Genomic DNA, 22,829 nt, shown 5'->3' with positions numbered 1-22,829 from the left:
TGATTTAAATGGTTAAAATGAATCGAAATAATGACATGGTAACACGTCAACATAAGTCAACTCAGATTTATGACCGAAACTAAACGTGACAGCCACGTGTCGGTTATTTTTATGAAAAAAAATAAATTTTGTGTTTTTTCTATAAAAATAACTGACACGTGATAGCCAGATGACTCATACATGGATGTCATATGTCGTTTTGGTTAGAGGTCATAGTTGACTTATACTAACGTGTCACCTATGTTATCATTTTGGTGCTTTTAAATTACTGAAATCGTCAGAGTGGCCTAATTGAGAGAATACTCAAAGTTGAGTGATTTTATTGAGACAAATTGAAATTGAGTGACCATTTTGAGACAGCCATATAAATTGAGTAACAAATGATGCATTTGACTCCCTTAAAATCTTAAACCATGTCATAAAAACAAGTAGAGAACCCAACTAAACCAAAATATCTGAAACTAACAAACATAATTCACGAATAACCATGTCATAATATTCAAAAAAGAATTATAATAAAGCAAATAATAACAATAATAGTAAACACTTTTGTTCATGGTCGCTTAGGCGACACTTAGGTATCCTAGGCAGAGTTCAGGCTGCTGAAAATCGCTTAGACGGGCAAGAAATACATAGATAGACTAATGAGAGAAAATAAGGACACTAATTGTAGAGTTAGGTTGCAAACACAAAAGGTGCAGAAATATTGACTCCTCAATAAACCTTCACTCCCTCTCCTAAAGAGTATGCAGGTGTTATCAATTGCAGTTGTTGGCCTTGTTGATCTCAATGATAGGCTAGTCAGAATAAGCAGAGTCTCAATGATAGGATTGCATGACCTGTGCTAAAGTAAACAAACTATGATAAGATGACAATTCTGATTCCACAATGGAAGAAACAAACAATTGATAAAAGGAATAAAAACCAAAGATAAACAGACAACTTTTCTCATACCTTGGTTGCAGAATCTGTCAAATGCCTTCTATTCTATTACGTTCTGCATTAGTGAGCATTGAATTACCTGATACAAAGTAAACATCAGAACATTACAGAACAGACAACAAAAAAATCACATCTTACAAATAATGGAATCAACAAAAATAATTTGCAATGTGTTAAAATATGAAATCACTCTGCAAACATCTTCCATGCAAGTGTTAAATTTTAAATAATCACTTGCATTTTTGGGCCTTCAGCAAGGAAAAAAGAATTGCAGTTTCCTCAGAATAACATCAAAATCACAGCAACATTAACAAAGCAAGAAATTACATGTTTGAAACAAATTTTGCAAATGAAATGAACTTATTGAACAAAAGGAATATCACCTGCACTGTTGAAGCTCCCGATAGTCTGATTTATTACGGTGATTTCAGAATTACATTATTTATTCTTAGCAGATCTATTGTGGTGGTGTCTTCAGAGAAGCCCTTCTCATGCATTTCATGAATGAGTTCCAATGCCCTTGACCGATCCTTGTGCCGAAGAAATCCATGGATAATCATATTATAAGAGTAACTATCTGGTGAGAAGCCATTTTCTTCCATGTTTCTAAAGACTTTGTATGCTTTATCCAAGAACCCTACTCTGCTTAGTCCATCGATCATTATATTAACTGTGTAGATATTGGGTTGCAAGCCATCAACATAAAGCCTTGAAATCAAGTCTGCTGCATCTTTGGACCTTCCATCTTTGAAGGAGCCATCTATCAAAATGTTGTAAGTTACTAAATCTGAACAAGCACTTGTCCATATGTACTTAAAAAGCTTCAGGGCTTTCCAAGGGTACCTTGAAAGGCGCGAGCCATTGATAAGGGAATTATAAGTATAAATGTCGGGAACTATACCTTTAGTAAGCATTTCATCATGAAGATCCAGTGCCACGTCTATCCTTTTATACTTACAACACCAATTGATGAAGATGTTATAAGTATAAACATCAGGTTTACAACCATTTTTCACCATCACATGAAAAACTTTGTTTGCTCTATGCATTTGGCTATGTAAACCGTACCCATTTAACAACGAGTTATAAGTAACAACATTTGGCTTTACACCCCTTTGAATAATCATGTTGACCGCACACTGAGCTTTCATTATCATTCCTTGTTTACAAAATTCATCAACCAATATGTTTAAAGTAACTATGTCTGGAGCTACATCCGTATCCAACATTTCATTGAATAACATGAAAGCTTCTTTCCACTTGCTCAACAAACACATATTGTGAATTAACAAACTGTAGGTGATAACATCCGGAGCTACATTCCTATCCAACATTTCATTGAACACCACCAAAGCTTCATTCCATTTGCTAGTACAACACAAACCATGAATCATAGAATTATAGGTGACAACATTAGGCAACACACTTTGATTCTTCATTTCCATGAAGAGGTCAAATGCTTCCGCAACTAAGTTATACTTGCAAAGGCCATCAATTATAGAACTATACGTGACCACGTCAGGCTCACAACCCCTCTCAGTCATTGTTTTGAGCAAAGGCATAACCACATGCATATTTCCAACTTTACATAACCCGTCTATAATCACATTGTATGTATACACATTAGGTTGATAACCTAACGCAATAACCTAATCAAACAAATCCACTGCATCATCAACTTTACCATTTTTACATAACCCATTGATCAAAGTAGTGAAGGTTATAACGGTCGGCTCAAAACCAAGCTTAAAAGTTTTGGCTAACACAGATAACCCAAAATTAACATGCCCTAAACGACAGAAGCAATTAATTAAGATGGTAAAAGTATAAACATCAGGCTTAATTCTCACCAATTCCATCTGCTTGGACAGAGAAATAGCAGTATGAAAATCTTTCATCCTAACGAGTGAAGACAGCAATTTGTTGAACTCAATCACGGAAGGTCGGGGCTTCATACGAAGAAGATGATCGAAGGAAGCGAGAACATCAATGGAGGCAGCGCCTGAATTAGGAGTATGGAAAGGAGAAATGGAACCCAGCGCCGTAATATGATGAAATGGAAAAGAAGAGAGAGGTGAAGCTGAAGAAGAGGAAGAAAGAAGAAGGCGTCTGAAAGCGGAAGTAAGCATGGTGATGGTGGTGGAGTTGATCTGAGACCGAGTGGAGAATTTGGATAGCGGCGGTGATGTGAACGACAAATCCCTAAGAACTGCAGATGAAGGCTTTGGGAGTTCCCAGCTTAATGGGGGTTAGACTTAAAATGGAGGTGAAAGTTATACGTAGGGATGTAAATGTGGCGGGTAATCTCCACCCTATTTTATTATAGATGGGGAACGGGGACTAATATTTGTCCTGTTGGTGGGGACAGGATCGGGATGGGAAAACTATCTCCATTCCGCTAGATCTCCGAATTCGTCCTGTATTGTGTCCTGCGGGGATTTCCGACGGATTACCGTTTAATCCCCGATAATATATTATTAATCATAGAAAATAAAAAATACGTATAGAAAAACTTGAACCTATGATTAATCCGATCTAAATGTTTTACTTCTATTTCAATCTATATCTATTTGTTCATCATATTCTCCTATTTTTTTTTTTTTCTTTATTCTTTTCATTTATTTCTTTTTTCATATATTTTTTTAAACTTTAAATGGGTAAACGAGGATACCCGCAAGGTCGTTGATTCTCCACGGGACGGGATGAATTTTGTCCCCGTTTGTTTCGCGGGGTGGGTATGGGGATTCCTCGTTTTATTTTTTTTTAAGACTCATGCAATACATATTCTGTATTTAACTTACTTTTTTGCAACCGAGTAATCAATTGATTACATTTTGCGCAAATTCAGAGGGCTAATCAAGCTTTTTGGACAAGTTCAGGGGCCAATGATGTATTAAGTCCTTAAAAAACTTTATGTTACTCCCGCTAACCCCCAATTTGGAGGTTAAAGGAAGTAAACATTTAACTTCCATTAACTTTCATTTACTCTTAAAAAAACAACTCCCAAATAAGATTAACTTGATATTTAACCTTCCATTACTCTCATTTACTTCCATTCACCCCCTCCCAAACAAGGGCGAAGTTTAAGAAAAGGGACATGTGTTTTTGCAGTTTTTTATTGGCTTAGAGACCGTTTGTTTCAGCTGTTCCTGTTTTCTGTTTACTGTTGCTGTTAGCTGTTTGCTGATGCAGCTCCTGTTTGCTGTTGCCGATACATTGTAGATATTAGTTATTTTTCTGCAAAAAGCAGTTGTTTCAACTTTTTATCAAACGCTTTCTATCTCCTGTTTAGCATTGAAAGGCAAAAGGCAGCTCTAAAAATTGGAAACAAACGAGCACTTTATATTGTTCTTAAAACTTGATTGAATCTTTAAAGTTAAGAAGTGTCTTGTTATCCCCTCAAATTGACTTATGGGTGATCTTAACTTGGTTAATGACATCGTTAAAGGTTTAGAACATTTTTCTAGATTTAAGGACTTAATTATGACACTTTAAATAAATTTAAAGTGCTAATGAAATATTATATAACTTTGAGGGGTCAATCAAGCTTTTTGAACAAGTTCATGAGACAACTGATATATTAAGCCCATTATTATTATTATTATTATTATTAGGGATGCAAACGAGTTTGCCTAGTTTATAAATTATTCGAGTTTGGGTCGGTCAAAGCTCGAATCGATTGGGTTTTTCAATTCCTCAGGAAGATGGCCTCTATGATTCGCTGGATCATGAGAGTCTTGTTCGAGGTGATACTTCATCCCACGGTGCCTCCAAGGCCTTTTTGTCCAGGAAACGCTGGAACTTGGTTTCCCAATCATCCTACTCGCCTTATCGTGGGGGTGGGGGTGGGGGTGTCGAGACTTGTGGGGCGGGTTCTTTTTCCGTGCGCGGGATGCTGGCCTCTTTTAGACTAGGAGCGGATGCCTCTGGTGCGGGCGGGTGCTTGAGTTGGAAGAATTCCCATTTCCTCTTGTTATCCTCCAGTATGGCCGTCTGTATGGCCAACATTTGGCGTTGGGCCTCGGCCTGGCCACTCTGTTCCGCCTAGAACTGCTGCAATGTTTTCATGAGCTAAGTTGATGGGTCTTGGTCCATGGAGGAACTAGTCATCGCGTCGTCCGTGAAATTGAAGCAGTTAGCCATTGCGGGTTGACTAGTTCCCATGACTTCCTTGGTGGGCGTAGGCTCCACTGGCTGGGCGGTTTCCGTCATGTCGTTGAGTGGGAGAAAAAAGTATGGTGATGGGTTTTAAAAATGTTCACTCAGCGCTCACCACAACAAATGTTGAAGGGTCAAGTTCGTTGTGTCCGTAGGTCAACCTGCACTGGGAAGAGTCCCCTGAATACACTTAGACGGTCAAGTTAGTAAAGATAATATATAGAGAGAAAGTCCAAGTGCTTAGAAAGAGAAAAAGTTACACGTGTGAGGTATTAGCTGGGGGATATTTATAGGTTCTTCCTAGTGTCGGAGCCAGTCTGCCCTTATAGTTCCCCCAAACTAAGGATCCACCAATATGAAAGATATGGATAAAATTATCATTACCTACTACAATCTCTTCAAATTCAAGGCCGTCATATTCACTATGAGCCTGGAGATTTCCCAAATCCGTTGTTACATGGTGAGTGACACTTTCAAAGAGCTAATCAGTCGAGTTTGAGTTTGAATTTGATGTTGCACTTGACAAAATTGTTTCCACACGTATTTTGATTATTACAAACCTAATATTTTTTGTCCCATGCTTTTTGGAATAAAATGAAATTTTATATTATAGGCTAATAATAACATATATCTTTAAAAATGTGCAAAGTTTAATAATTCAACAACAATATTATTGGAACTAGGGGGTGGTACGGCTCGATACAATTTCGAGATTTGAAAATCTCCAGAATTATATTTAATTAGGTCAACAGTATAATTTGGTTCAGTCCTAAAGAAAAAGTCAATGGTTCAATCTGGTTCTAGATCAATTTTTTCGAATATTGGATCTGGTTCTAGAATCTCCAACATATTTACCTAATAATATTAGGAATTTAAAAAGTACCTCATTAAGTCAACAGTACAATTCAGTTCGGTCCTAAATAAAAAGTCAACAATTTAATTCAATTTTGGATCTTTTTATTCGGATATTTAGTCTAGTTCAAAATCTCTAAGATGTACACTCAATCCTAATTGACTTCTATGTTTTCACAATTTCCTTGTTTTTATCATTTTTGTGTTTTTCACCTTTTCAATTTTTTACCGTTTTATACATTTTTATTATTTCTCATTTTTGTCAATTTTTTCACATTTTTACCGCTTATAACGTTTTTACTATTTTTCTCAATTTTTTCATTTTTTTCCGTATAACTTTTAGATGAGTGAGAGATATGAGAGGATAACTTTGAAATAAAATAAAATACTAGTTATGAAATAGTTATTCCAAAATTAAAAATAATATATAAAATAATGAATGAATATGCTAGACATGCATGTTGGGATCTCAAACTGTATACTTCCTTGGTTGTTTATTTAGGTAGCAAACTCATTTTGTACTCTCTAATCAAATATTAATAACATACGCAAACAAATCACTTTATATTAATTCTGATGTCATATTGGAAGAAACAAACAATTGATAAAACAGAGAAATAAACAATTGGTAAAACAGAGAAATAAACCATATATAAGCGACAAACAAACAACGAAAAAAAAAAAAACATGATAGACACGTTTCTTTATATTTTTTCGTTATTCACATTGTACATTTGTCACTCTTTTTTCTATTTTACCATTTTCAGGGTTTTTCTATTTTCTGATTTTTTTCATCTTTAACATTATACCATTTTACGTGTTTTGATGTTTTTCCGATTTTTGCACATTTTTCTGATTACACTTTTTCACGCTTTTACTATTTTTCGCGTTTTTTTGTATTATTAATGTTTTTTCCATTTTTCACATTTTTACAATGTTTCAGGTTGTTACCAATTTTCTCGTTTTTCACCATGGTAAAAAGCGAAAAATGGAAAAAAAACGCAAAAGGAAGAAGGTAAAAACACGAAAAACTAAAAAATGCAAAAAACAAACAAACAGAAAAAAGCGGTAAAAACATGAAAACCCACACACACAAAATTTAAAAAGCGAAAAACAGTAAAAACACGAAGAATGAAGAAAAAAGCATGGAAAGCAGTAAAATGGAAAATGGCGAAAAACGTGAAAACAATAAACAAATGGAAAAATGTGAAAGCGGAAAAAACAAGACAGTAAAAACGTAAAAAATGGTCAAACCACAAAAAAAAAATGAAAAAAAAAAGAGAAAAATGGTAACCACGTGAAAAATGCAAAAAACGATAAAAATGCAAAAATCGGAAAAATATTACAAATGCAAAAAATTGAAAGAAAACATGACAAAGGGTAAAAACGATATAAACACGAGAAACAAAAACGTGAAAAACATGATAACCATGTTCTTTACATTTTTTTTTATCGTTTTTCACATTTTTTGTTTACCGTTTTTTATATTTTTTCGTTATTCACATTGTACATTTGTCACTTTTATTGTTTTTTTTCTATTTTACCAATTTCAGGTTTTTTCTATTTTTCTATTTTTTTCGTTTTTAACGTTTTACCATTCTACGTGTTTTTCATGTTTTTCTGATTTTTGTATTTTCACTTTTTCCCACTTTTTTACTATTTTTCGCGCTTTTTCATTTGTCACGATTTTTTATTGTTAATGTTTTTTCCATTTTTCCCACTTTTACAGTTTTCCAGGTTGTTACCATTTTTCTTGTATTTCACTTTTTCTATTTTTCGTATTTTTAATGTTTTACACGTTTTTGTTATTTATCATTTTTTTCAGTTTATCATGTTTTTTTTCGCTCTTTCCAATATTTATTGTTATGCCCGTTTTATAGTTTTTCACATTTTTTTTACCACTTTTGCAATTTTTGCGTTTTTACCGTTTTTACCATTTTTCACGTTTAGCCTATTTTTCTTATTTATATGGTTTTACACGTTTTTCCAATTTATACATTTTTTACTATTTTCACGTTTCCACGTTTTTTCTTCTATTTTTCATATTCTTACCAATGTTTAGAAAAACACTAGTCGAGCACAACAGCTTTCGAGGAGTAACCAGGTTCGTATTTTTTTGTGTTTTTCACATTTTTATTATTTCTCCCATTTTTCATTTTTTCACTTTTTTTTATTGCTTTTAACATTTTTACCATTTTCACATTTACCGTTTTTTACATGTTATTTGAAATATGAAATAGATAATCAATAGATATAAGAAGGATAACTTTGAAATCAAATAAAATATTAGTTAATAAATAGTTATTTTAAGATGAAATTTTAATTATTTAATAAACAATTATCTAACTTATGATGTATCATGAGTCAATTTAAACAATGAAATTGTTGCTAGAAACCAGAATTGTAGAGTTAACTTGCAACACAAAAGGTGCATATTGTTAGGTAAGAATTTTGTATTATTAGACTCCTCAATAAACCTTCACTCCCTCTCCTAAAGAGTATGGATGGCAACGGTAAGTTACCCGAAGGTAGTGTCAATCTCAAACCCTTACCTATCTTATTACCCTAACAAGTATATTTCATGAATTTCATTCCCGTCCCATTTAAATCATGGATATCCTTACCGTTAAAAATCAATAGATAAGACAAAAAAAATATTACAAATTTAACAAAGACTAAATTTAATAAACCATCCATAAATAATTCATCTACAAATTTAACAAATATTCAAAATTATAAATCACTCAAACTATCAAGAAATAAAATACATTAAAAATAAATAGGCAAATATATGGCGGGTACCCATCACGAGTAATTTTATTGATCTAATACGCGTCCCATACAAAGCACGGGTAATCCCATTAGGATCGGGTCACTGAAAAACCATGAATCTCAATGAAAGCAACCCAGAATAAGCAGAGTCCCAATGATAGAATTGCATGACCTGTGCTAAAGTAAACAGCTATGAAAAGATGACAACTCAGGCAAAGATGGAATTTATTAATATCAATTCTGATTCCGCAATGGAAGAAACAAACAATTGACAAAGGAATAAAAACTAAAGCTAAACAGACAACTTTTCTGATGTATTTGACCAGCCAATTGATGAATAACGTTTTAGGACAACACTAAAAGTGATATTCTACAATAGAAAATAGAAACATCAACTAAAAAGAACAAAGTTATTCCATTTTAGTTGTTTGTAATTCTTTCTCCTCAAAACCACAGGGCTTCCATCCTTGTAACATCTTAGAGTTTCAACATTTCCATTTAGTTTCTCTTACTTCAGATTAAGCATATCCCTCTCATCCCTTTTAATGCTTTCTTCTACCCCTAGAGCAAATTGAAGTTTAATAAACCCTTTCTTGCTTTGACCTCAAACCCCTGAAATATTAAAGAAAAAATGTAACTACTAATTTAGATTCATGACATCAATTTCAGTAAACAAACTATTCAAGACACGGGGGATAAAGAGATCACATGAACATGTATATAACAGTTTGTTTGGGATCCGTCACTGTGTGCATAAATTAATGCGCAGACACTAGACTCCAGATTCTTGGAATTTAATAGTAGTAGAAAAAGCTAGAGTTAGAAATCACAAAAAAAAATAAATAAAAGGGTGTAACTTAATGATGCCATATATCCACTTTTCAGATTGAACCTAAATTACCCTACAAATTATCAACAAATAAAAACACTTCACAAATTTGAATCAAATCATTCCAATAGTGCAAGCTTCACAAAGTAAGTGAAGACAGGATTCCATACCTTGGTGACAGAGAACAAAGGTTGCAGAATCTGTCAAATGCCTTCTATTCTATTACGTTCTGCATTAGTGAGCACTGAATTACCTGATACAACGTAAACATCAGAACGTTACAGAACGGACAACAAAAAAATCACATCTTACAAATAATGGAATCAACAAAAATTATTTGCAATGTGTTAAAATATGAAAAGCCAAACTTCACTCTGCAAACATCTTCCATGCAAGTGTTAAATTTTAAATAATCACTTGCATTTTTTGGCATTCAGCAAGGAAAAAAGAATTGCAGTTTTCTCAGAATAACATCAAAAACACAGCAACAGTAACAAAGCAAGAAATTACATGTTTGAAACAAATTTTGCAAATGAAATGCACTTATTGAACAAAAGGAATATCACCTGCACTGATGAAGCTCCCGATAATCTGATTTATCCATCAAGATAAATTTATTTACGGTGATTTCAGAATTACATTATTTATTCTTAGCAGATCTATTGTGGTGTTGTCTTCAGAGAAGCCCCTCTCATGCATTTCATGAATGAGTTCCAATGCCCTTGACCGATCCTTGTGCCGAAGAAATCCACGGATAATCATATTATAAGAGTAACTATCTGGTGAGATGCCATTTTCTTCCATGTTTCTAAAGACTTTGTATGCTTTATCCAAGAACCCTACTCTGCTTAGTCCATCGATAATTATATTAACCGTGTAGATATCGGGTTGCAAGCCATCAACATAAAGCCTTGAAATCAAGTCTACTGCATCTTTGGACCTTCCATCTTTGAAGGAGCCATCTATCAAAATGTTGTAAGTTACTAAATCTGGACAAGCACTTGTCCATATGTACTTAAAAAGCTTCAGGGCTTTCCAAGGGTACCTTGAAAGGCGTGAGCCATTGATAAGGGAATTATAAGTATAAACGTCGGGAACTATACCTTTATTAAGCATTTGTTCATGAAGATCCAATGCCACGTCTATCCTTTTATACTTACAACACCAATTGATGAAGATGTTATAAGTATAAACATCAGGTTCACAACCATTTTTCACCATCACATGAAAAACTTTGTTTGCTCTATGCATTTGGCTATGTAAACCGTACCCATTTAACAACGAGTTATAAGTAACAACATTTGGCTTTACACCCCTTTGAATAATCATGTTGACCGCACACTGAGCTTTCATTATCATTCCTTGTTTACAAAATTCATCAACCAATATATTTAAAGTAACTATGTCTGGAGCTACATCCGTATCCAACATTTCATTGAATAACATGAAAGCTTCTTTCCACTTGCTCAACAAGCACAAACAGTGAATTAATGAATTGTAGGTGATAGCATCCGGAGCTACATTCCTATCCAACATTTCATTGAACACCACCAAAGCTTCATTCCATTTGCTAGTACAACACAAACCATGAATCATAGAATTATAGGTGACAACATTAGGCAACACAGTTTGATTCTTCATTTCCATGAAGAGGTCAAATGCTTCCGCAACTAAGTTATACTTGCAAAGCCCATAAATTATAGAATTATATGTGACCACGTCAGGCTCACAACCCCTCTCAGTCATTGTTTTGAGCAAAGACATAACCACATGCATATTTCCAATTTTACAAAACCCGTCTATGATCACAGTATATGTATAGACATTAGGTTGATAACCTAAAGCGACTACCTTATCAAACAAATCCACTGCATCATCAACTTTACCGTTTTTACATAACCCATTGATCAAAGTAGTGAAGGTTATAATGGTCGGCTCAAAACCAAGCTTAAAAGTCTTGGCTAACACAGAGAACCCAAAATCAACACGCCCTAAATGACAGAAGCAATTAATTAAGATACTAAAAGTATAAATATTAGGCTTAATTCTCACCATTCCATCTGCTTGGACAGAGAAATAGCAGTATGAAAATCTTTCATCCTAACCAGTGAAGACAGCAATTTGGTGAACTCAATCACGGAAGGTCGGGGCTTCATACGAAGAAGATGATCGAAGGAAGCGAGAACATCAACGGAGGCAGCGACTGAATTAGGAGTATGGAAAAGAAGAGAGAGGTGAAGCTGAAGAAGAGGAAGAAAGAAGAAGGCGTCTGAAAGCGGAAGTAAGCATGGTGATGGTGGTGGAGTTGATCTGAGACCGAGTGGAGAATTTGGGTAGCGGCGGTGATGTGAACAACAAATGAATGCGAGTTTAAGAAAAGGTTAAACTGTTTTTTTTTTCTTCTTTATTTTAATTAAGGTTGAAATCAATTTAACTCAAATAATATATAAAAACACGGATTAAAAAGAAAATATAATAAAAAATTATAGTAAATCTAACCCCGTAAAAGGATTTTACTCAAATAAATTATAGTAAATCTAACCCAGTAAAATTATAGTAAATCTAACTCAAATAAATGAAATTTTTTTTTTCTCTTAAGAGTAGATCCACAAAATAGGTAGAAATTGAAGACCTCCACAAAAAAAAAAAAAAAGAAGAAAGCAACGAGGAGTAGGGATTTGTGACAATTTAAATTTAGTACAACATCATTTTACCCTAAAAGTTGGAATGCTTTGACATGTGTTTTTTTTAAGAATAAAGAATTGTATTAACTTAAATCGAAATGTAAAACATCGATAAGAAAAGGTGGTGGAGATACCCACTCACCCCAATCATTGCCTTTGCCAAAGTAGCTAAGTGCCTCCCCAACAGTCATTGCGTCTGCCAAAGTTGGGTCGATAATATCTGCTAAGCCTGCTCTCCTCGTGTGTGTGCATTCGTCAAGGTGGTTTCGAACTAGCATACCCACGGAACAGAATGTCGAGTCTGCTCCAATCCCCGCATCCACATTGAAGATCAACAGCCCAAGGCGCGGTGTCTGTCATGAATCCGAAAACATTGGATGACTAGAATTGATACACGGTGCACGTACCTGCGCATTTTTTCAAACCGCTTCTTCCGTTCTTGCTGCCAGATTGATTCCGGTAGACTATACTTCTTATTCCATACAACTTGATTGTGATATTTCCAAATATTCCATAGGACTACAACTACGGACTCAGCACCCGGTAAAGATGAGGTAAGCAAATTTTCGAACCAACAAAAGACATCAACAACATGCTCCATTCGATTATCGGAAAAGAACAGTCCCCAAATCTGCTTTGCGAGAACACATGAAATGAAAATGTGGGTTTCATCTTCTCCGGACGAGTTGCATATGTGTATGACTTGTTGAGTGTGAGATGTGGTTGAATCTTATGTGAATGATGTGAATCATGTTTGAGTGTTTGTGATCCGCTATGATTGATAAGGAAGTGATATGATTGAGTATGTTGCAGTGTTATGAGTAAATACGGCATGTTGAGCCTTGTGCACATACTGGAACTGGATAATGGTTGGATTATAAATGAATATGAGCTTGCTTAGATGGATATGTGAAATGGTCCAAGTTGAGAGTGCTATCCGAATATTGTGAGCCGGAAGCACATGTGTTGAGATATATGAGTACGTGAGTTGAGTGTAACTCCTCCGTAGCACAGATGATTGTATTCCGAATTTAGTGAGCCGGAATACAGATTGGGCCCAATGACCATTTTATATATATTGTCTAAGTACAGCAAGGCCTTTCTAAAATAAGTATTACTATAATAAATGAAACAGGTGAATAAATTCTAACTTGGTACTGATGATATATTTTGATTTGTGCTCTTTACATTACTTTTGTATATACATATATGTGTAATATGTTTAATGAGTAGGCAGCTCACCCCTTGCCAACAGATTTTACAGGTTAGGTGGAGTTCTTCTTGCTTAAGGTCGCACCAGCAGTGTCAGTCCATTCTCATCTAGGCATTTTGGAGTCTTGTGATGTACTTTTGTTTTGTAAATCCTCTATGCAGGATAATGACTTAAACGTGTATTGTAAATGCTTTCTCTTATGTATAATCTGTAAAGTTTATATGAGATTGAAGTTTATATGATTGAGTATTGAAAGCATGTCTATAACTGATATTGTGTGAGATATCATGTGATCCAAGTGAGGGGGTTACATTTAGTGGTATCAGAGCGGGTCTACTTTCCTAGGGATTTGGTTGTGTATGACTTGTTTTGGATTCCTAGGTTAAGACCACATAATCATATTTTCTTATGCTAAAGCATGTTGACATGGTCATGTTTCATGTAGGGTTATGGAGTCTGATGGTGAGAATGGACAATCCGGTAATGTGTCTAATCATGGTTCGGTTGGTCATGTTCATGAGTCTGGGGGCTCAGAACATATAGGAGCTTCAGGACATGCAGGTTATCCGCAGGGTTACAACCAGTTTGAAGAAATGATGGGAATCTATTTGGCTCAAGGTCAGCCTCAACCACGTGTTCAAGCTCGTCGAGATGCGCCAATCTTTGATAAAAATTTTGAAAAGCTTAAAAAGATGGGTGCAACAGAGTTTGAGGGTAGCACAGATCCTGATATAGCTGATAAATGGTGGGCCAAGATTGAAGATGTACTTGAGAACACAGAGTGTCGTCTGGACTCAATGGTCAAATATGTTTCTAATCTTTTCACTGGTGAAGCTTTAGAATGGTGGAGATCTATAAAAAGGACAAGAATTAGAACTGAAATAACATGGGATATTTTCAAGAAGTTGTTCACTAATAAGTACATGTCAATGATATACAAAGATAGGAAACAAACAGAGTTTTTAACCCTTATGCAGGAGGATATGTCTGTGGCTGAATACGAGCTTAAGTTTAACACCTTAGCCAAATATGCACCTGCAAATGTGGCTACAGAAGAAGCAAAATGTCGTAGGTTTGAACATGGTCTACACCCAGATGTTAGAATGGGGATTCATGCACATGAAACGAGCTTTAGATTGTTAGTAGAATCTGCACTCAGAGCTGAGGAAATTGTGAAAGATAGAGAACAACTTTTTGTAACCAAAAGGGCTAGATTTGATACAGAGGGTCAGTCTAGCAGGCCAACAAAGAGAGGTGGATTCTCAGTTTCTTCTAGAGGCTATTCTCAACAATTTAGAGGTAGTAGTAGTATCCATCATGGTGGGACTAGATCACGGGGCGGATTTGGAGATGTTTTGAGTAGTGCTCCATCCGTGGGTAGTAACAGATTTTCAGGTGGTCGGTTTCATAGTGGGTATAGAGGAGGAGCGAGAACAACATCTTTTCTAGCTTGTCAGACATGTGGACGGGTACACAGAGGTGAGTGTTGGGGACCTTCCCTGGTTTGTGGCAGATGTGGCCGATCTCACACAGGAGAGTGTTATGGTTCATTTAAGAAGGGCACATGTTTTGAGTGTGGAGAAACAGGCCATTATCGTAACAATTGTCCCTTATTAGTTGATAGAGGAGAGAGAGTTCAACCTCAGTCTAATATAGGAGGTGGTGTAGCTGGAGTGGATAGAGGCAGAGGCAGAGGTCGAGGAGGAGGTAGAGGGGGTAGACATGATGCTCCTATGGGTGGACAGACACAAAATTTACCACGAAATAGAGCCTTCAATATGACGAGGGGTGAAGCTCAAATAGCACCAGAGGTTATATCCGGTACAATTTCTATCCTTGATACCTTAGCTTTTGTTTTGATTGACCCTGGATCCACTCATTCATACATAACACCTGAGTTTATATTGAAAATAAATGGGAAGGTAGAACCATTAGGATATGATGTGGGAGTTATCCTACCAGTGGGGAATAATGTTATTGTAAATCAGGTTCTGAGAGATTGTCCTATAAAAGTGAGGGGAAGTGAGTTCCCTATAGATTTAGTAGTTATGGGGTTTAGAGAATTTGATATTATTTTGGGGATGGATTGGCTGTGTAAATATGAAGCTAAAGTTGATTGTTGTTCAAAGGAAGTTGTGTTACATTTTACTTCAGAGTCAACTGTGTTATTTGTTGGGGAGAGAAAGGTTGTGCCGTCTTGTTTAATATCTGCAATTCAAGCAATCAGATGGATTAGAAGTGGGTGTGAGGCATATTTAGCTCATGTTGTGGATACTAGGGAGGATGGAGGCAAATTGGAGAATATTCCAGTGGTGAGAGATTTTGCAGATGTATTCGTAGATGAACTACCAGGATTACCACCTCATAGGGAGATTGATTTTCCTATTGAGACCATGCCAGGAGTATCTCCTATATCAATTGCTCCATATAGAATGGCTCCAATGGAATTACAAGAATTGAAGAAACAAATAGAAGAACTACTTGAGAAGGGGTTTATACGACCTAGTACTTCACCGTGGGGAGCACCTGTATTATTTGTGAAGAAGAAAGATGGTAGTATGCGACTATGTATCGATTACAGACAATTAAACAGAATGACAGTGAAAAACAAGTATCCATTGCCTCGAATTGATGATTTGCTAGATCAACTTAGAGGAGCTCGTCATTTTTCAAAGATTGATCTAAGATCGGGCTATTGGCAGTTGAGAGTTGCCGAAGCTGACATACCTAAAACTGCTTTTCGTACAAGGTATGGTCATTTTGAGTTTCTTGTGATGCCTTTTGGCTTGACTAATGCTCCTGCAGCTTTCATGGCATTAATGAACATGACTTTTCAGCCATATCTAGATAAGTTTGTTGTGGTGTTCATTGATGATATCCTAGTGTACTCAAGAACTGTGGGTGAGCATGAACAACATTTGAGAATTGTTTTGAAAATTTTAAGAGATAATCAGATGTATGCAAAGCTGAGCAAATGTGAATTTTGGATGGATGAAGTTGTATTCCTTGGTCATGTGGTGTCAGGTGAAGGGGTTCAACCCGACCCTTCCAAAATTAAAGCTATTGATGAGTGGGAACCGCCAAAGAACGTTACAGAGCTTAGGAGTTTTCTTGGGTTAGCTGGTTATTACAGGAGATTTGTAGAGGGTTTTTCTCTAATTGCAGGTCCATTAACTAAATTGCTGAGAAAGGGAGTTGTATTCCAGTGGAATGATAAATGTCACCAAAGCTTTGAGGAACTAAAGAAGAGATTAACTTCCACACCAGTGTTAGTGTTACCTTCTGAAGGTGGTGGCTTTGTTGTTTATACAGATGCCTCGGGACAAGGTTTGGGATGTGTTCTAATGCAAAATGGGAAAGTTATTGCATATGCTTCTAGGCAACTGAGACCTCATGAGATGAATTACCCCACACACGACTTAGAGTTGGCAGCAGTCATCCATGCATTGAAGGTATGGAGACATTACCTATATGGGGAGACATTTCAGATTCTCACTGATCACAAGAGTTTGAAGTACATCTTTACACAAAAGGAGTTGAACCTAAGACAAAGGAGATGGATTGAGCTATTAAAAGATTATGATTGTACAATAGATTACCATCCAGGAAAAGCTAATGTGGTTGCAGATGCTTTGAGTAGAAAGAGTGTTGATATTGTGGCTAGTATGAAGAGTTATAGTTTGAATTCACTAGTGGAGATGCGAGCCATGGATGTGCAGTTAGAAGTAAATGAAGTAACAGGTTTGATGGCTACACTACGGGTAAAACCAGATTTGAAAGAAAGGATCCAAGAAGCACAGTGGCATGATCCTTATTTACAGAAAATGAGAGATCATGTACAACAAGGTAAGAGACCTGATATTTCTGTGGAAGATGATGGGACTATGATGTTAGGAAGTCGATTATGTGTTCCAGATGTAGCAGATTTAAGATCAGAAATTTTACAGGAAGCACATAATTCTCCTTATGCTATGCACCCAGGAATGATAAAGATGTACAGAAATTTGAGACCTTTTTACTGGTGGCCTACAATGAAGAAAGATGTATCTGATTTTGTTTCCAAATGTTTGACATGTCAACAGGTTAAAGCTGAGCATCAAGCTCCCGTGGGAAAACTAAAACCTTTAACCATACCAGAGTGGAAATGGGAGAGGATCACTATGGATTTTGTGATGGGATTACCAAGAACAAGGCGTAGACACGATAGTATATGGGTGATAGTAGATAGACTTACGAAATCTGCTCACTTTCTACCGGTTCAACAGACAGACTCGATGGATAAATTGGCTAGACTTTATGTGGAACAAATTGTGAGATTGCATGGAGTACCTATATCTATTGTTTCAGATCGTGATCCTAGATTCACATCTAGATTTTGGGGCAGTTTGCAACACTCCTTGGGAACAAAATTGCATTTCAGTACAGTTTTTCATCCACAGACAGATGGACAATCAGAAAGAACTATTCAGACCTTAGAGGATATGATGAGAGCTTGTGTTCTTAATTTCCAAGGTGAGTGGGATATACATTTACCTCTGATGGAGTTTGCTTATAATAATGGTTATCATTCGAGTATAGGCATGACACCTTATGAGGCATTGTATGGAAGACCGTGTAGAAGCCCTATATGTTGGGATGTTGAAGGAATGAGGAAATTGGAAGGACCTGAGTTAGTCCAGGAAACGGTTGAGAAGATCAATGTCATAAAGAAGTATTTAAAAGCTGCACAAGAACGTCAGAAAGCTTATGTGGATCAGCACCGAAGGGAGATGGAATATAAAGTTGGAGATAAAGTGTTTTTAAAAATATCCCCATGGAAAGGAATAGTTCGTTTTGGTAGAAGAGGGAAGTTGAATCCAAGATACATTGGGCCTTATGAGATCATTGAGAGAGTTGGACCATTGGCTTATAGGTTAGCTTTACCACCAGAATTGTCTTTAATACATGATGTATTTCATGTGTCAGTATTAAGAAGATATAGATCAGACCCAAGTCATATGATTCCTGAACCTGAGATTGCAATAGTGAACACAGACTTGACTATTCGTGAGCAACCTTTAGAGATTTTGGGACGAGAAATGAAACGACTCAGAAACCGTGAAATTCCAATGGTTAAGGTGAGATGGAGTCATAATCAAACACTTGATGAGGCAACTTGGGAGGTAGAAGAAAATATGAGGACACAATATCCTTACCTATTTGAAGCTTCTGGTAAGTGAATTTCGGGGACGAAATTCTTTAAGGGGGGAAGAACTGTAACATCCCTAAACCCTAACATATACATCTTCCCACATTCATATATGTTTTCATGATTGAATACATACATTTTAGATTCATCTCATTGGCATCGGAAGTTTCGTATGCATAATGCGATTAGTAGACGATTAGTGTGTCATTAAGATGTAACGATTGGTTAATTGAGTTAGGACTTAAATGAATGAATGAACATGTCCTTAATTGATTAAATTAGACTTGTGGAGGGCTAGAAATGAGTTTTGTGAACAAGCACCTCACTTAAGCATGATGTCACCCAAGATTGAGACAAAATGCACCTCTTCATTTCAAATGGATGTACACAACTCATTCTTTATGCTTTCCAGCCACAATTTCGACCAAAGCTTCAGCAAACTTTCCCTTTTCATACCCTAACATCCTCCAAAGAAAACTCTTCCAATTTCTTCCATTGTCAAGCCAAACAAGTTAAGTTAGGAAGCATACTAGGTGATAGACACAACTTGAAGGTTAGTATGTTGTTTTAGCTTGTTTTCTATGAGTTTGAGATTATGAAATACCTAGGTATGATGATAGGAGTTGTTGTGGATGAGTTATTATTGAGTTTGTTGAGTTTTGGTGTTGTTTGAAGTGGTTATAGGCTGTCCAAATGAAAGATATGTATCAAGTGCCCTAAACAGAAATCTAGGGTACTGCTTTCCGTCATTTTGGAGCATATTTTTCATATTGATATTGTTCGAATTTGAAGATACATAAAGAATAAACTATGTTCCTATATGTGTTATGAAACCCTCTGTAAACTATGGGACTTTAATTCCATATATAGAGGAAGAAAACCTAGATGGATCATGACTGCCTCGAAATTGAATGTCATGTGAGGCAGCCATGTTGATGTAGCATTTTGAGGATCTTAGAGTCCGAATTGGAGAAAGTTTCTTTATACAAAAGTGTTCCTAACTACTTGAAGTATATGTCTGTAAAAGGATTTGGCAATCCATTGTACTTAGTGTGAGCTAGGTTGAGTGCATTATGGTAGAGGCAAAGCTGGGTAGTCTGTTTCTTGGCTGGAAACAGGACAGAATCATTTTGCATGCCATATATTGTGCAGAGGTGATATTAATGTGAATTTTGGATATGTTCTACCCATATATGTCTAGTTTCAGTAGGTTTAAGAATCAGGGAATTTGGATTCATATAGAGAAAGTTATGACAGAATGTGTGCAAGTAGGTCATGTGATGATCTAAGACAAAAGGATTAGATTGCATGAACTTTGTGGCATTAGTGTCTTGTACATCATATAGAATCCTTAGTTTATATTTTCATTAAGTTTATGTTAAGGCTAATTGGATCAATGTTATGTGACATTAGGAGGGCAAGGTGCAATTGAACGCACACCTGATCGTGTTGAATAGATCGAACCAAGTGCGACGGTAAGCATATTGCTTATATATGTGTATGAATGTATGAGTGTGAGATGTGGTTGAATCTTATGTGAATGATGTGAATCATGTTTGAGTGTTTGTGATCCGCTATGATTGATAAGGAAGTGATATGATTGAGTATGTTGCAGTGTTATGAGTAAATACGGCATGTTGAGCCTTGTGCACATACTGGAACTGGATAATGGTTGGATTATAAATGAATATGAGCTTGCTTAGATGGATATGTGAAATGGTCCAAGTTGAGAGTGCTATCCGAATATTGTGAGCCGGAAGCACATGTGTTGAGATATATGAGTACGTGAGTTGAGTGTAACTCCTCCGTAGCACAGATGATTGTATTCCGAATTTAGTGAGCCGGAATACAGATTGGGCCCAAGGACCATTTTATATATATTGTCTAAGTACATCAAGGCCTTTCTAAAATAAGTATTACTATAATAAATGAAACAGGTGAATAAATTCTAACTTGGTACTGATGATATATTTTGATTTGTGCTCTTTACATTACTTTTGTATATACATATATGCGTAATATGTTTAATGAGTAGGCAGCTCACCCCTTGCCAACAGATTTTACAGGTTAGGTGGAGTTCTTCTTGCTTAAGGTCGCACTAGCAGTGTCAGTCCATTATCATCTAGGCATTTTGGAGTCTTGTGATGTACTTTTGTTTTGTAAATCCTCTATGCAGGATAATGACTTAAACGTGTATTGTAAATGCTTTCTCTTATGTATAATCTGTAAAGTTTATATGAGATTGAAGTTTATATGATTGAGTATTGAAAGCATGTCTATAACTGATATTGTGTGAGATATCATGTGATCCAAGTGAGGGGGTTACAGTGGTGCTGAGTACTTGGTTTTAGTACTCAGTGGTAGAGAAAATCTGAGTGTTTGGTTATAGTGCTCAGTAGGGTTGAGTAGACGAATAGAGGACGGTACTCTTGCATACTCAATTGCTTTGTAAACAGTTTGTGCTCTACCTTTAAAGAGCTCAGTAGTGGATTGAAAAAGCCCGGAAGGATTCTGGGGACTGGACGTAGGCGGTGAGGCCGAACCAGGATAAGACTGCTGAGTAATCTGTAACCCTTTCTTCTTGATATATATGTATGTGTTGCTTGCTTAAATTACTCAATATATAATTTGTATAAGCCGACGTTGAGTAATTAGAGTGCTGAGTTGGAAGCTGATCTGAAGTGTTCACTACAAAAAAAAAAGAGTAATAATGAGAAGAAAATAATGATAATAAGACAATTCTTATTAAAAAATAGATATAATGAGAAGAAATAATATCATTAAGTATTAATAGTTAATAATTTTATTTTTCAGATATTTTTTTTATAAATATTTTCATTAAATAAGAAAAACTTAATGAGAATAATATCATAAATATTTTACAAAATATTTAATTAATATTTTACAAAATATTTTCATTAAAACATATAATTAATAGTTATAATAAGGATAAATAATATCATAAATATTCTTCAAACATTTAGAGCCCAATTTTTTTACCAAAATATTTGGAGGCGCCATGGATTCCCCCAATTCTTTTACTAAAACATTTTAGAAACGCGCCATCCTTTCCCCCCAAATTTTTACAAAACCTAAAATTGTAATTCATCCCCAGTACCTCTTCCGGTTCTAGGTTATCTTCCCTTTCTTCTCAATCCCAATCGATGAGATCAGACTTTTCAAAGTGAAATTGTAATTCATCCCGAGTTCATCTTCCGATTCTAGGTTATCTTCCCTTTCTTCTCAATCCCAATCGACCTCACCTCTTCATCGGAACTTTCAAACTGTCACAGAAATTCATCCAATCACGTCTCTCATTAGGTTTTCCCCTTGTAGTAGATCGCAGTTCAAAGAGCTGTCTCATGCTTATGAGGTGTTGAGTGATCCTGAACCCATTTATGATCAATACAAAGAAGATTCCCTTAAAGAAGGAATTGGCGGAGGGAGCGGCGACCATAAACCCATTTGATATTTTTGAATCCTTCTTTGATGGAGTCCTTTTGGGGTAAGGAAATCGATTATTTCATCTTCTGTTTTTACCAGTGATGTTTTGTGGTGCATAAATAACGACAAATTAACTTTTAATGCTCTGTAGGTGGAAATAGCAGAGGAAGAAGGCAGAGAAGGGGAGAGGATGTGGTTCATCCATTAAAGGTCTCAATGGAGGATCTTTACCTTGGCACAACCAAAAAGCTTTCCCTATCTCAAAATGTCATTTGCTCAAAGTGCACTCGGTGAGTTATTACGGCCATCTCATCTCTTATGTTCTTTATTTCATATTCAATTGTGATGATTACTGGCAAGAGGTTTCTTTTTATAATGCATGAATGCAGAAAGGGGTCAAAGTCTGGAGCTTCAATGAAGTTTGCTGGGTGACAGGGTACAGGGATGAAGGTCGCCATATGGCAGCTCGACCCATCAATTTGCACTTCATTAGGGATGATAAGGCAAAGGTTTGTCTGCATCTTTTTCTCAGGGGGTTTTAGTTTATTGAAATCTTGTGGAATTTGCATGTTTTATCTTTAGATTTCAAGTTTTAATTTGGCACTAATACATGTTGAATTGTGGAATAATATGTGTTGAATGTACAATTTGTTTTAAAATATTTCATACCTAAGTTATAGATGTTTCCATAAAATTGCTGCAATTATGTGCCAACTTGAATGGAACACATCTCAAGGGATAACCAAC

The 22,829-nt window shown here is 35.8% G+C and overlaps 1 protein-coding gene across 1 annotated transcript; it reads right to left on the bottom strand.

Annotated features, from left to right (window-relative positions):
• Positions 1–493: 493 nt before the first annotated feature.
• LOC136207409 (protein Rf1, mitochondrial-like) lies at positions 494–11,943 on the bottom strand. Its single transcript, XM_065998671.1, has 5 exons — positions 10,176–11,943; positions 2,793–3,180; positions 1,326–2,591; positions 955–1,021; positions 494–839 (listed from the first exon to the last, which is right to left on the bottom strand). Exons 1-3 carry the CDS (start codon positions 11,606–11,608, stop codon positions 1,359–1,361), a joined length of 3,054 nt encoding a protein of 1,017 aa, XP_065854743.1. The 5' UTR covers positions 11,609–11,943; the 3' UTR covers positions 494–839; positions 955–1,021; positions 1,326–1,358.
• Positions 11,944–22,829: the final 10,886 nt, after the last annotated feature.

Source organism: Euphorbia lathyris, chromosome 9, assembly GCF_963576675.1.
Source record: "Euphorbia lathyris chromosome 9, ddEupLath1.1, whole genome shotgun sequence".
NCBI lineage: Eukaryota > Viridiplantae > Streptophyta > Magnoliopsida > Malpighiales > Euphorbiaceae > Euphorbia > Euphorbia lathyris.
Note: the sequence above shows the minus strand (reverse complement) of the source record. Positions and strands in the feature narration are given on the sequence as shown.